At 38.2% G+C, this 15,993-nt stretch overlaps 1 protein-coding gene across 1 annotated transcript; it reads left to right on the top strand.

Moving 5' to 3' along the window:
• The first annotated feature begins 9,534 nt into the window (after nt 1–9,534).
• Nucleotides 9,535–11,892, top strand: LOC146309662 (uncharacterized). Its single transcript, XM_084744671.1, has 5 exons — nt 9,535–9,803; nt 10,834–10,930; nt 11,122–11,154; nt 11,293–11,346; nt 11,564–11,892. Exons 1-5 carry the CDS (start codon nt 9,678–9,680, stop codon nt 11,596–11,598), a joined length of 345 nt encoding a protein of 114 aa, XP_084600797.1. The 5' UTR covers nt 9,535–9,677; the 3' UTR covers nt 11,599–11,892.
• The last annotated feature ends 4,101 nt before the right edge of the window (nt 11,893–15,993 follow it).

Raw genomic sequence — 15,993 nt, 5'->3', positions numbered from 1 at the left:
AATTATGAAGTGGGGGAAAGCATCCAGTCGTATTTACTACCAGTATTCATTGTGTATATTGGTGCTGCACAACGGGGAGGATCTCAGAAGAGACCTGTAACATATGGAGCAAATTAATGCAATATGGATTCAGCACTTCTGGGCTAAAAACCTGGGATGACAACTTTGAGAAAAACACATGCACAAATTGTCACATGAATGCATTAACATATAATGTGACAATGTGACGTACAACTCGCATTGTCTCTTAAGGGAGCAGTAGTTGTGCTGCTGCCATTTCATAGCCCGAGAGCCAGTTTCTATGGCTTTGCAATATACCTTTTTAATGTCTCTGTAACTATGAAGATACAGTTCTGTCCAGAGGGGAAATCAACAGGATGGAGAAAACAACACCAAGATATAATTTTCATTAGGAAACTCAAACTTACACACAAACTTACATATTATTGGCTGAACAATAATATGAAATTCCAGTTGTCCCAAACTCTGACAACTACCAATAATGATAATTTTAGATTATTATTTTCTACTGATGTAAATATAATGATTTAGATTTTACAGTTCACCTCATACATAGGGCTTTACCTTTTCTTTTTTTAGATTTTCATCTCCATCTGAACACGAGTCCTCCTAAAGTCTGGAAAAGCACTGTTGTTAAGGACACCAAAATTCAAAATTACCAAGTCACATAAAAGGAAACATTTTTACTGTTTAAATATGCTGTTATACCTTTATCATTCTTTTTTTTCCACAGTGGTCAGATTTTGTCATGTACTTTTTGCTGTACACAGTTTGCTAATTTATTTCCGCGTAATTTAACTGATTTACTGAATTTCCCATTAGGTCATTTCAACAGTGAAGTATAGTGGTGCATACTGTATACAGTGTATATCCACCTCTGGGCAGGAAGATTTACTATTTAAATACCTAAGAATAGGGACAGGAATCAGTGCACACCTTGCAGGTCAAGACTATAGGCAATCAAGATTGAACAACATTCAACATTCATAATTCTTCAGTCCTTCTTTAATCCTTTGTTTTTACACCTTATTATAAAAGTCTACAAGAGGAAAATTCTTTGGTTTTGGCTGCTTGATTTTGTGTAAAAAAAAAAAAATCAGCAATATAAATGCAGTAACATTGAACTAAAAATATAATGCAGTAATAATGAATGATATAAATAATGTGTGTGTGTGTGAAAATAATTCTAATAAAAACACAGTGAATAAAACATTGTTAACATCTTTAAAAGGAAATTAGTACAAAGGACTCATAGAGAGCTGAACATTATGATGTCACAGTGAAGTCGACCTTTGACTTTTTGGATATAAAACATCGTCACTTCATTTTTCCTGTTGACATTTGTGTGGAATTTTGTAATAATTAGCATATGAATCTTTGAGTTATGGCCAAAAACATGGTTTGTGAGGTTGCTGACCTTGACCTTTGACTTCCAAGGTCTAATCAGTTCATCCTTGAGTCCAAGTGCCAAATTTGAAGAAATTCCCCCAAGAATGGGATAAACAGATGGACAGACGGACCACCTGAAAACATAATGCAAAAAGAGATTCAGTTAGAAGCTACAAAAGTATTGAGAAGCGAACATACCAATGCCTTTCTGTCTTTTTACTCTCCTGGACTCCTGATCTCAGAAAAGTAAACTCATTTAATGACAATGGGAGGTTTATCTCTATTTTTAGCAAGGTTAGCTGCATTTTTTTTTTTAAAAAAGCACTAATTTTGATCTAAAAACAGACAAGACAAACTCCTCTCCTCCTCTTTCTCCTCTTATTCTCTAGCTTGATGGGAAGTACAAAAATTAAATACTATAGTTAAAACACTGGTAACCTGCTAAATGGGCGCACACTAGTAAAAATATGAGGCAAACTCACCAAAAGCAATAAACTTCATCAACAGGATAATGGATAATGGAGCCAGTCAGCCATGACAGTAATGCACCGTTTGGATATTGAAAAGTCATTATCCCACCAGGGTGCATCACTCTGAGAGGCAAAATATCGCACTGGCAGATTACAAACCACAGCATGACTCTCACAGACTGTTTACAGTTTGCTCAATATTCATTTTATTACCCACATCGATGCCAAGGCATGTGCGACCTGCCCCATCACCTGAGCAGAGCTGCCCTACATCTGACAAAGAGTTGAGACTGGTGGGAATAGGATTCTCCTCTCTTCTGTGGCTCCACTTTGTGCTCCGCCGTGATTGAGCTTGATTAGATCTGTCAACTCTTACAGTAAAATGTGCAGCTTTACTTTCTAGTATATCAGAATAAAAGAGGACAGGCGCTGGTGACTGGTGAATGACACTGGAGAGAAAGCTTTTGGCAAAAACAATTCAACGTTTAGTGTTGACTGGCATGAATCTGTGTTCAAAAAGTAGCTTCATGCTATGAAGCAATGCAAAATTCAAGGGAGCAGTGTGCTAATCCTGTGTGCTAATAATTTTCTTTGTTATTGCCTGTGCTGACATCTTGCTTGGCTTTCTGCCCCTGCTCATTTGGGTTTGCATCTGCAATATTTCATGTAAAGAAAAGGCTGAATGAAATCAGTTGAGAGGGAGGGAGAGGTGAGATGAGTCTGATCAGACAAATAAAAGTTGATTGGATCTGCAGTAAAATGGCTGGCAGTGTGACAATAAATTGTCTTGTCTGTCCCAGCTCTGGCATTCTTTTCAATTTTCACCAGCCACGGCTCATTTACAGGTTTTTACAGATTTTTTCCTATGTTATACCAGTGTTGCAACTAGTGTCAATTTGAAATGCAGCGACTGTTGTCATTTTAGCCAACAAAACTGTCTAATAATGAAAATTTAGCTTTTGTTAATCTCAGTGTGTGTTATTTCAAACTGCAGCTATGACATGTGAGCACAAACACCTTGACAGTTGCTTGGGAGTTGACTGCAAAAAGAAAATAAATTTCCGGCGATCACACAGTACAAAATGAATTTCTGGTATGTTTTGGTTCATTTGATATCCTCTTCTGGGTATTATTATTACAATTTAATGTTATCATTATTACGGTGACAAACATTCTGGATTTTATTGTTACTTCTACTCTTTCCAAGCAACAAAGTTGTAAGGATATGGGAGGAAAAGTAATAAGGAATTAGCTTTAAACGGATTAAAGAAATCACGTAATGTGTTGGCACTTCCCACCAGGTGTGCTGTCTTTACTTATCCCTCGAGAAAGTGGTGACAGCTGGAATGATTTTTGTTTGGCAAAAACGGCTCCCTTGGTAGTTAACTGGACGTAATGTTAGCTTCATCTTTGTCCACAGACTGTTCACTAGAGTCACAGTAAAATGCAAAAGCAAGTTAAGAAAAGGGAAAACTTCAAGTATGTGTTGGACCGCTCAAATGAGAAGTGAAAATACCAACACCTGTCTGAGATGCAGAAAACCTTTGCAAACGTTTTTCAGTTAAAAGTCATCTTTAAAAAGGTGCACAAACCAAATGTTGGAGGAAGCTTGATGATTGTTGTTGCGTTGTTGGCTGATGCCAGATATTATCACCACTAATGTGCTGTCAGAGGAAACCCAGAGCAAAAATCATGCTTCTAAGAAATCCTCATGTTGCTCATCTTATGCAGCTCATCCTGCTCAGCTAAATCTCTCCCAAAACTCAAAGCAGACAGCCGGCACTTGAATCTGGCAGGAAATCAAGTAAAGACTCTCCTGTGAAAACATCTCACACACTGAGTTTATGAAATTTTAGGATGTCGAGTATCTGCATAATCTTCAATACATTGTATATGTGGTTATCTTTTTCACCTCAGGTACAAAGCAATATGTTTAAGCTAAATTAGTGCAGATATGAACCCAGCAGCATTAAACTGCTTTAAAGTTAGTAAGAGTTTGACTGAATTTCAGCTTCAGGCTTCATTTGCTGTGCAGTGCACGGGGGGGAGTGAAGCCCGATCAGCTACTGTGTGAACAGTCAGTAAATCTTGCAGTAAAACTTGCAGAATGGCTTCAACATGATGGTCAGACGTTTAGATGAATTTCCGACATGTCAGAAATTTGGGGAACAAGTCAATTCCCCAACATTTTCTCACTGCATCTCTGTTAAGTGGCAAACAGACACAATGTTGTCATGTGGATGGAAAATATGGACAGTAAAACATAGCTAGCTTACCTCCAATTCTCTCTGTGGATTGGACCGACCTACTGTCCGTGTCTTTCTAGACACCTGCAAGTCCTAAACACATTATACATGTTAGAAAATAGTAGCTAAAAACATGTGAAAAGACAGAACTGTGTAGTACTGATTTGTGGAGTTAAACTGTTCATGATTTCAGTGTTCTGGATTTTTGGGCAGATCTGAACTATGACTCAATAACACAATGGAGCCATGGCCCCCTAATACTATATAAACCCCACAAACCAAAACCCTCCAGCCCCCCCAGGACTGTGGAAAGTGACTGAAATTTGATAGTACTGTACATATTGGCAACCACCATGGGCACCAAGTGGTATCAACATGATGTTGGACATTCATTAAATCCAGAGAATGAGTTCTGCTGGTGTGGGTGACTTGGTGAACACTAGGAGGTCCAAGTTTTCATATATCCAGTAAATGTCTCAAAATCTAGATGGTTTGGCAAAATCCTTTTACAGAAATTCATGGTCCCCAGAGGATAAGTCTAAGGAACTAAGGAACTGCAGTGTTTGGCACTTCCACGTTACTTTCTTCTGAGTGGAAAAACTTATGGATAAAGTTATATGGTGATTGGTGGTGACTTTAATGAAATAAATACACAAACTGGCCAATCACAGAAGAGGAGGCAGGAGCATTAAGCTTTTGATCTGATTATGAACTTCCAGTGACTTCAACTTAATGCAGTACATCCCCAGTCAGAGAAATATTCTGTAATATTTGTGTTTAAATTTTCATTAGTATTATTTTCTATCATTATCTTCAGCATTATTTAATCCCATCATAAATCCTCAAACCATGCTCTACACTCTTTGACGTAACTTTTGATATAACATTCATGTCAACAATTATACGAGTCACTTAGTCATCATGGTAGAATGGTTAAACATAACTGAGGTAATGACTTGGTGATTTTGTTCTGTGAGCCATGCAGCAGTCCAGCCGTCATGTCAAGGCAGGCGGTCTCTAGTGGTTAGGACAGTGCAGGTGTCTGAGTGAAGGAGGGATAAAACAATGAAAACATCACATATACTTTATTGTTTCAGTTTGACACACGTGTTATTTCATTTCTAGCTCTAATTGCAAGGAGCACAGACCACTGCCGCATGTGGGATGGCTTTTGTTGTCTAAATGCAAATATTACTACCTGCTCTCCCAGATTATAACCACATCAAATCTATAATGTGACAATATATGATGTAATATACAGTATATCATGTTGATTAGAGGCCCTTGTAAATGGATTTTGTTACCTTTTGACATCAGAGTGGCGGCCATCTATCAGCATGAGAGTGAATAAGCCTATTTCCTAAAATGTCAAGTCATTCCTTTGAGCTGAAGGGGCAGTAAAAATATTTTGGACATAAAATGGAATCAGCTAACTTCAGAAGCTTCGAGCGCAGGAGCACACGACTGATGCAAATGTGTGGCTGTTGTAACTAACATCACAACCTGATGTATCCTACTGAATTAAACAGCAGAAAAAAGCTGACTTAATGGTAGAATATATAGAATTTCTGCATGAAAATGTCTAAAAACAAAGTCACTGAATGAAAAAAACTTTAATACATTGTGGTTGTATACAGTGTGTTTATGCATGGCTGTACCCATTATTTAGGTCTATGAGGTCCAGACCTGGTGTACTGTATATAATAAAAGTCGGGGGAGTAGAGTCTTTCTAAGCCTGAAAATGCTTTAATGTTGCTTTTTTTTACTCAGTTTCCTACATGTTGCACATGATCTTAAGTACTATGTTGTTCTCTCTTTTATCTTCAATAGCGCCTGATTTTCAGAGGAGACTGATTGCAGCTATTTTTGTAGAGGAGAGACAGTGAGTGACACAGGAAATCAACCACTGTTATTAGATTAAAGTAGTGGATACATAAATGACTAATCAGCTGTCAAGCATAGTTTTGAAACGGATGCCACAGTTGAAGATGATTGAGGGTCAGATCCGTGACCCTGAACTGAAATAGGTATGTATGACTAAAGAAAACATTTTGATGAGACTCTGATGCTCCCATTTGAAAGAGGGTGTAATTTTTCATTAAAATATATTTGGAGATAATTTACTTTGATAGCAAGAAACATATTACAGGTTCTTCGACATAACATTTTATAGGACTATAAGGTATTTTCTTACAATTTGTTTTGAGAATCTGCTTGAGAGAGATGAGACTCCTAAATTCGTCCTCAGCACTAAACATGGAAAAAACTTATTATTTATCCTTCCATTTACTGCAAATATATATTTTTGTGAGTACCATAAAGGGGACTACAACTCACATCTTGTTTTTGTTTTTTGTTTTTTAACAAGCATGTGCTGTAAAATGATAAATAAATTAACCTTGTAACCTTGTTTGATGAGGTCAAAACTCCAGCGCCTGGTCCAACCACAAAGACCAACTTAAGTATGAGACCGTCATGTTGCAGGTCGTGGCCTTCATCAAATGAGACATTACAAGCAACATTTAAATCAAATGTGTGAGACGGTGTTTGACGACATAAATGGCGACAGCAGATGATTGGGGTTAATTCTGATTGGACCGAACACTTGAGGTCTGTCATTATCCACCTGACCGGCGTGTTCAGAGCCCTTTGGGTTGTGTACTGATGTATCAGTAAAGATATGTCTGTGTGTCTGTGTGTGTGTGTGTGTGTGTGTGTTTGATCCACTTCTGTGAGTTATAGTCTACTGTGTGTATCTACTTTGGTATGGGGCCTAAAGTCTAATTTCCTCCCTCCCTCTTCAGGGAGGGAGGGAGGACTGGTGTGCTGGCTCCCAGCACACCTGGAGGATTTTGGAAAAGCTCCGAAAACTCCTTTGTGATGATGAAGGTGAAGAATTAGCGAGGATGATCCCTGGCCAGCTGTTTGTGAAGACAGATCAGCCCCTGTGTTTGTGGTAGCAGTGAAAAATGTAGCTAGTTAAAGATCACTCAATGGAAATCAGGTTTCACCTTGTTAACATGTTAATGTGTTGTTTTTGATATACTATCCTCTAATGAGTGTGTCCACAACTGTTTAGCAACACATTATTATCAGTTCACCACATTGGTATTTATTTATGGCAAAGAACCAGAACCTACAGTGGCCACAAAACTCGTGAAAAACACAATTTTGCAAAAAAAAAAAAAACTTTAAAGAGGCAGTATTTGTTGTGTTTGTTCTGGGCTACTGTAGAAACATGGAGGTGCAACATTAGGAAAACCTGCTCCCTCTGTAGAAGTAAACAGTTAATTCTCAGGTAACAAAAACTCAATAACTCTAATTTTCAGGTGATTATACAGATTATTTCTGCCATATTCCACCAAAAAATCCCTGTCAGTAAATCGTACACACTGAACTACGCTTGAACACCTTTAGAGGTTGGCAGCCCACCCCACTGAGAAATTCCTGCCTCACACATCCACCCCCCTCTCAGCCTCTTCTCCACTTTTTTGTATTTTTAAAATTATGCAGACGGTGGCTCAGACACCGGGGTGCACTTACAGCGTAAGGGATCCCTAAAGCAATGCTGCTGTTGCTTTGTGTGAGAGAATGCTGCTCTGCAGTGCACCTGTTTACTAGAGCCTGACAGATATATTGAACAACTGGTATATCAGTCTGAAACCTAGTATTTCAAGGAAAAAATACAGAAAAGTTAAGAAAAAGTGAACTTAAAAAAAACTCTGCTTCCTATCCCTTTAGATTTACTCTGGCATCATTTTTGGGCCCTGACCCCCAGGTTGAGAACCACTGTGGTGGACATGAGATTATGTCCAAAGAGTCATGGAGGTCACAAGAGTGCACAGAAAAGAAAGTCACAGTAGTTACAGTGCTGACAACCGAGGAAATCTCCTGTTTGACTAATCGTACATGCGGCTGAAGAATGACAGAAACGCCCTGAAAGCTAAATGTGATGTTTGCGTGTTTTTTCCAGCTGTTTGTGCTGTTCACAGAGCGAGGTGGGAGACATGTATCCTTGTCAAAGGCTGTCGCTGCGGTGATTATTTCGGGTATAAATTCATCGTGCTCCTGGGCCACCCACCTGCAGAGTCACACAAACAAAGCATGAATACATCACAGCTGAAAATCTAATTGCACCTGCAGAAGGTGACACAAGCCATAAAGATGAGACAAAACATGACGTGATCTGGTTCAGCTTTGAGGGCAGGCCTGAAATTGAAAATATAACCGTGTCAGGATTGTTTGTGATTTGGTTTGGCATATTGCGGTCTCCAACCTGTAAAATAAAGCATGTCCCATCTTTGCCTGTGGCCCCTTTGTGTTTTTTCTTCCTTGTGGTTCATTGAGCTGATATCTCAAACACCACTTTGTTAATGCTGGGGAAGGATAATGTTCAATGAGCAAAATAAATTATCCCACTTATTACATAGTTAGTTACAAAAAAACACAATAATTTACACAAAATATTAATTTTAAAATGATTTTATGGATTTAAAAGATTGTATTGCCTCTACCAGAGCCTATCATCAGAGCTACGTCTGTAGCAACGGTCTGTGTGCCGCGCTCAAATAGAACCCATGACTTTTCATTTTTTAAAATTTAATTACGACACGGAAGTTGGGAATATAATGTTGTGAACTCTGAGCATTACTTCAAGTTAATGATGTGTAACAGTAAACACCATGGTGTGCTACACAGACATAACAGACCTCAGAATGCTGTTATTGACCAATCAGAACTGAGTGTTTAACAAACCCATGTTATAAGTCAGTGAAAAGGTCATTATGGCAAAATAAACCCTGACCGGGTGAAGTATGACTGATTGACAAGCTCACCAAGTAGATAAATGTGTTTATTGCGGCTCTGGTAAATGATCTGTTGTGATTATGGCATTCTAAGGTCTATTATTTCTGTATAACAGACCATTGCCATGGACACAGTTCTGATAATAGACTCTGGAGGAGCTATAATCATTTCTTAATCAATATTTTGTGTCAAGCTATCGATTTTTAAAGTAATTAGCGGTGTAATAAGCGGGATAATGTACAGATCCCTCTGCTTTCTGTCCGGCTCCTGCATCACCCTGTCAGGATTTATTTAGCCATAATGACCTGCTCACTGTACATTATCCCTGCTTAATGAGCTCGTTAATCAGTCAATGTGAACAAAAGAAAAGTCAGGTGAGTAACAGAAACAGACAAATCAGCACATCCATCCCTCACAGTTTAGGACAGTTTAGATAAGGTGAAGTTTATTCACTGTCTACGCACATCAGGTCTGACTCAGACAAAGAAAAAAAAAAAGGGAAACTGGCTTGCAGGATGTATTCACTTTAATATCAGGCTGGAGGAGGTGGGGAGGGGCGAGCAGGGGGTCTTTATAAGAGCAAACCTTCACTCTGGACAAACGCACAACGTGAAGAGCACTCACGCACTGAAGCTGAAGTTTAAAGTTACTTGACTGCTGCATGCGTCCACATCAGGGATTTTTTTCTTGACCTTCTGCAGCCACTTCTTTTCTTTTTTTTAAACTCCGGCTCCCTCAGGTGAGGATGGAGGCGCTGAAGTTTGTGGTTGTGCTGCTGGTGGTCGTGTTCGTGCAGGTTTTCGGCGCGCTGGGGACTCCGCTGTCCAGCGATGAAGAGGACGGAGAGATCTGGACGGTGGAAAACTGGCAGGTAAAAGAAAAGACACCGTCAGAGAAAAGTTTGCAGGCGGATTTATGGATTTGTACAGGGGTTTTTATTCGTCCTATAGAGGATAAACAGCGGAGTGCTCAGCGCAGCTATGTATACAGAAAGTTTCGATGTCTTATAATGAAAAGTACATACAAAAGCACGCGTTTAAGTTAATAGGATTATAGTAATTTCATGTTGCTTTTTTAACTCCTTTAGTCTCACACATCTAATTTTGCAAAGTTAGAACTGTTTTTCAGAATTTTGTTTTCTAAACTCTAATATAGTTATTGATGAAGCCAGTATTTATTTAAAGAATCACGTCAGATTCATCTTAAATATAAAAAAAAGACAGGAAAAAGACAAATGAATCTCCCTGCTTTCGTTTCCAGTTATCTGTTTGTTTTACAAACTTAGAGCTGACACTCACATTTCAGCACCGCGGAGAGCGACAACCAGTCAGGCTGGACTATCAGTGTTTAATACATTACCTGATGTGTTGTTCTAGACCTCACATTTAGATCAATAAATCAACATTATATGTGCATCTATTCAAGTCAAGTCACTTTTATTCACAGCACTCTTTCATAATATTATCTCCAGAGAGCTTTTTTAGGTTCGTGTGCCACCTGTAAGACAAATCCCAGGGCAAAGAAATTGTATGTCCCACTAGTTGCTGCTCATTGTTGCTGTGAGCCTGGATTTTAACAGCTGGAGAGAAAAGTTTTGAGAGATTTTATTAAGTAAACTGAACATAACGTTTAAAAGTGTGTACCAACGAGACACAAACAGGATTTTGAAAATTGAGGAGGGCATATTCTCCCCATCCCCTGTGAAAATTATGCCCTTGTATACTGTACTCTCCTTTTTACCTTTTAAACTGTATGAGAATTGTGCAGTTGAAGTACCATGGACAGCACCAGCTCTCCCAGTCCATCAAACAGCAGGGATCAGATAATTTACAGGAGGTAACGAACATCAGGATCACAAATTCCTGTACTCTGTTTCTGCCTTTGTGTGTGTGTGTGTGCAGGGATACCCACTAGAGAGAGGAATAACCATCCGGCTGGCAGACCTCATCAAGCGGTCCAAAGCACAGCAGTTCCACGGCCTGATGGGAAGAAGCTCAGGTAAACAAACAAATACATAATTCCGCTTTACGGGGTTTAATAGTTGAATTTTTGTGGCTGTCATATTGTACTTTGTGGTATTTTTCCCTCTCTAGTAATATCTGTATAATGTTCCTACTGAAACTATTTTTTTTTCCTCTGGAGTACTTTTTAATAATCACCACAACATTTCTCTCTCTCCTTAATTTCAGGCACATCTCAACCTGTGAGACTGGGCAGGAAAAGTGAGTGTAATTACACCAGAAGCCACGAATATTGTTTTGCTTTTCTTTTTAAGTTAACACCAGTTTCAAGATAAATTGGTTTCTTCTGACGCTCATGAAAATCTTTGTTTTCTTTATCTCTGTCTGACTCTTTATCAGGAAATAAAGGGGAGATGTTTGTTGGACTCATGGGCAGACGGAGTTTAGGTGGAGGTAATGTAAACTCCTTAGGGGAATTTTAAGTTTCCAGTAAATGTTACTTTGATGTAATAACTATACATTGGAAATCTGCCTGTTTGTTCAACCAGTACTGGTGCAGGATTCTGTTGTTAAAATCCTATCCTCATTTGTGAAAACTTTACTCCTCATGGCATCATTTTATCAGGTGTTCCTGCTCAAGTTTCTGGCTCTTTTCTTTCCTGTTTTCCAGATATGGAAGAGGAATGGAAATCTGACTCTTACTGAACATGAAAAATGACATGAGATCACCTTAACAATCATTATCAAAGCTCAGCTCGAACTATAATGTCCTGGTCAGTCCTATGTTGTTGATCAACAGGACGCAGTCTGACATGGACGGATGGTCTACTCACCTGTTGCAATTAACTGAAATTATTTTAAGCTGCTGCTGACATCATCTTTGCCTACCCATCACTTTTGAACTATAATCTACATATTGTTACTGACGATATTTAGTCATATTTAAAACTATGTACATGTGTTTTAATTTTGCTTATTTCAATAAAGTGTATAACATGATTTTGAGTGTGTCTTTATTCTGTGTTGCCACTGTTAAGAAGGATTCAGTATCATCAGGATGGACTAAGATAATAAACACTACTAAAAGTCATGCTCTAATACCACTATGGTAATATAGTAAAGGCATACTGTTGCAGATTAATGAATAAAACAATATTTTGTACACACAGAGGTCTGCACTTGTTTTTGCTCTTAAATAATACATATTTAAGGGATAAGTTACACCAGCAATGCAGATTAACTCCCAGTTATTATTCATACTCCTTCAGCTGTTTCTTCATACAAAGTTAAGCCAACTAGGCAGTTCAGCTTCCAGCTTACACTATATTTTGCATCATTAAACCCTCTCCCACATTTCCAACTATTCATACTCTTTTAAATTTTACACATTCATACTTTAAACCAGAAACTCAATTCAAACCTTATAATCTTCTCCATCTTTCATCTATGAGTTTATTCAACTTTCAAATCCCATTTATACTAATTTGACTCATTCCCCTTTTATACTCCTTCAGCTGCTTCTCCATACAAAGCAAGCCAGCGATTTTGTTTAGCATCAGCTTTTAAACAAACCATAAAATGCCCAACGTTGTTGACATTATTCAACTTTTAAAGCCAGCAAAAACATGCTCTGAAAACTCTATGGTAATAAAGTAATGGCATAATGTTGCAGATTAAGGAATAAAACCATATATTGTTCACATGGTGAATGCACTTGTTTTTACTCTGAATAGACACATATTTACATATTTCTATCTGCCTGAGCCATTTATTTACACTGGGAAACTTCGATATATTTAAACATGAAAGAGGAAAACTGATGTGGGCATTTCTCCTACAGTTATGGTGACAATATCAGTTTAAGTTTTTCTTGTTGTAGCTATGGGTCATGTGTGTGTCTGGACAGACCTTATGTCTTTCATTAGTTTATTGTCATAGATTGATAAAATAATGAATGTGTAGCTGCTGCCTCTGCTAACTAACTGAGGAGACCTCCAGAGCTCTGCAAAAGCTCTACAAAACTCCCATGATGTTGCAGGGAGAAGCAGCAAACACACGGACAACACATCAGAAAAAAAAGCTCACCACGTGTTTCACCATTTGCATTTATTGAAGAGGGAGAAGCAAGTACAAAAGCACGACTGAGCTACATATCGATGCCACGCTACTTTTGTCTGTCTCTGCTTTCAGTGCGTAGTTTAAATAGGAAGCAGGATGAGTTGAAGTGCTGTAGTACAACAACAGCTCGCTGGAGGCCTATGAATGGTGATGGAATGCCTCTGGTTTCTCTAAGTAACTGTGATACTGTTCAGATGTGTTAATAACCAGAAAGGTGCTCGGAAGTTGCCCATCTATAGCTGCCACTGGCACGAGAAAAACTGAAATACACCAGGACAAAATTCAAATGAGAAATAAAAATGGACTGTGGCATCAAGACAGACAGGAAATGGAAGGGAAAAAGAAATCGCTTTCACAATAAAATAGGACCGATTTGTGATGCTTAACACGTTCCAGGGTTGTTGTCATTTCTGGTTTAATGAGCCTTTTCCAGTCAAGAAAAGTCCCTTCACTGCTACTGTGAGAACAGACAATATCTTCTCTTTTTCCTTGTATGTTAAATATCAGTAGGAAATGGCCGTCTTCTTTCATTGTGAGGGACAGGAAACTCCATCAAATCTCAGCGTAACAAAAACTGAAGGACAGTCAAGGACTAAATTGGCCCAGTTATGTATAAATCATCATCATCAAGAACTGTGGTTTGGGATGGATGTTTCCTTTGAAACTCTGTCAAAATTAAGTGCACTTTCTTGTAAATGCACTTAAGAATTGGCAAAGAAACACAAAGACGCCGTCTACACTCATGGAAGTCATAAGTAATTTTGGTCAGTAGCACATTTCAGAGAGGTTTATTGAGAGCAGGTGCTAAAAGGATAAATGTAGTTCTTAGAAATACACGGCCTGTTTGTATTGATTTGAAGTCTGCCAGTCAGTGATGCGACTCCTGAACCCCTTCATGTAAGACCCAAATAAAGGCAGGAAAGCCAACCACAGGATTAGAGAAAACAGAAACAGTAAAATATGGATGAATAAATCCACAGATGGTAGAAAGAAAACATCACTATAAAAACAAGACAAACATCTTCAACCTTACATAATATAAAAGGCAACATTTGTTACACGATGAAAGAGGAAAAGCAAATGTAACTCTAGGCTGTGGTCTGCACATAGAAACATTCCTCCACACAAGAAATAGTGACATGAACAAAATAGCATCATAAAAACAATGAAAAAAAAAATAGTTGATTCAATCTGACATTGTTGGCCACACACCTCCAATTTCACAGCAAACTGCCGTCTAAGCTTATGCACAATGTTTAAAGGAATAGTTCAGTATTTTCGGGGAATACACTTAGTTGTCTTCTTGCAGGAAATTAGATGAGAAGCCGTTAGCTTAGCTTACACTGGAAACAGAGGCAAATAACTACCCTGGCATAGTCCAAAGGTAAAAATATCCAACTACCAGAACCTCTACAACCCCTTTTATGCAGGACAAAATACCTACTAACCCTCACTTCACTCTGCAGTGGTCACGGGTATTTTTTCAACTGGCAGTGATGTAAACATGATGGCTGAGTGGGCATACTAATTTCACCTCTTTTTGGCAAACCCAATGAAGGCTTGTCGCCTCTTTTGCTCCTTCTTCATACGCATGTGCAGCTTGGTTTGACTCAGTGTGTCAGCCCAGCACAGCAGAGTTTGGACTTGCTTAAAAGAACGTACTTAACAGAAGACCGCTTGTCTTTAGTTGAGCGTCTGAGGGGTAGATAAACATCGTCTGTTATTTTTTTATGTAACAGCTTTTATTCTGAAACAGCAAAATCAGGAAATGTTGGGTTTTCATCAGCAGCAACTTAACACGACGCCTATCCAACTGAGAACACGAAACAGTAAAATAACAGAAATCAGTTAAAACAGCGGCACAGGAAAGCAAACGGTATTGGAAGGGTCAACCGCCTATTTTATTGAGGTTTATCCATGTTTAAAAACCTCCAAACACGCACTAATTTTAGTGATTGAAACTCACTAATTAACATGTTACATCTTGTTTGTTTAATTGGTTCAAAAAAAGTATCATAACAGCAACTTCTTGTCTTTTACAGGGGGTTTCGTGCCAAAACACTGCTAGCTGTTTCCCTGTTTCCAGTCTTTGTGCTGAGGTAAGCTAACTGGCTGTAGCTTTATATTTTACCATACAGATATGAGAGTGGCATCAATCTTCTCATCTATCTCTGGGCAAGAAGGTCAATATTTATTTTCAGATTATTTATTTCCATATTTCCCAAAATTATAAACTATTCCTTCAAAAAAAAATCTTAAAAGCTGCTTACAAAATTAACATGTAGATCCAAATCAATAAATATGGAGATTGTAACTAAAATAAAATATTTTTTCAGTCAAACACAATAGCCTGAAAGAACAAAAAGTAATAGAAAAATGGTGCCAAGCATATTTACTGGTACACTTACAGGTTGTGCTTCTATCGGTGGTGACAAGTAGTGACAATGTGTTGTCTTGATTCAATCATGTGTCACTTTTGACACTTTTTACAGGAGATAAGTCTCTGAAATGTAAATGAGGGACCCCCTGGATTTCCCCTCCTGTACCTTTCACACATTTCTAAAACACATTCAAAACTACATAAGATTTTGAGATAAATATTTATATTCACAAGAAGCCGATCCTATAGAGTAGACATTCCTCTACCAGACTTTGTCTTTTATGTTCTACGCGGTTAACATATTTTTTAAAATTTATAAATAGCATATATATTTTTTAAAAATCTAGTAAAAAAAACACTTGCTAGCTACACAGGCTCACATGTTAACACACAATAAAAAAAAAGGAAACAAAAGAAGCTTAAAATGGGCTGTTCTAGCTTTTATACAGTGGTAAACCTTAGAGGTAGAAAAAGTACAAAATATCATTGAGAACTTTAACAAAACCACTAAAAGGGACACAGCCGAAAACAGCAACATGTTTGTGAGCTCTAACGCTCCTCAGACGCCCCGTGTACCTGTTCAGAATATGACCGCAGACATC

Source organism: Lutjanus erythropterus, chromosome 19, assembly GCF_056507025.1.
Source record: "Lutjanus erythropterus isolate fLutEry1 chromosome 19, fLutEry1.hap2, whole genome shotgun sequence".
Classification (NCBI taxonomy): Eukaryota; Metazoa; Chordata; class Actinopteri; order Lutjaniformes; family Lutjanidae; genus Lutjanus; species Lutjanus erythropterus.
The sequence above is the reverse complement of the archived record's forward strand: the minus strand, read 5'-3'. Positions and strand labels throughout refer to the sequence as shown.

What these genes read in the sequence shown, in the direction of transcription:
- LOC146309662 (XM_084744671.1), top strand. Translation starts at nt 9,678, where the DNA reads ATGGAGGCGCTGAAGTTTGTGGTTGTGCTGCTGGTGGTCGTGTTCGTG. An exon ending in GGACGGTGGAAAACTGGCAG is followed by an intron (nt 9,804 to 10,833) that starts GTAAAAGAAAAG and finishes GTGTGTGTGCAG; the next exon opens with GGATACCCACTAGAGAGAGG. An exon ending in CAGACGGAGTTTAGGTGGAG is followed by an intron (nt 11,347 to 11,563) that starts GTAATGTAAACT and finishes CCTGTTTTCCAG; the next exon opens with ATATGGAAGAGGAATGGAAA.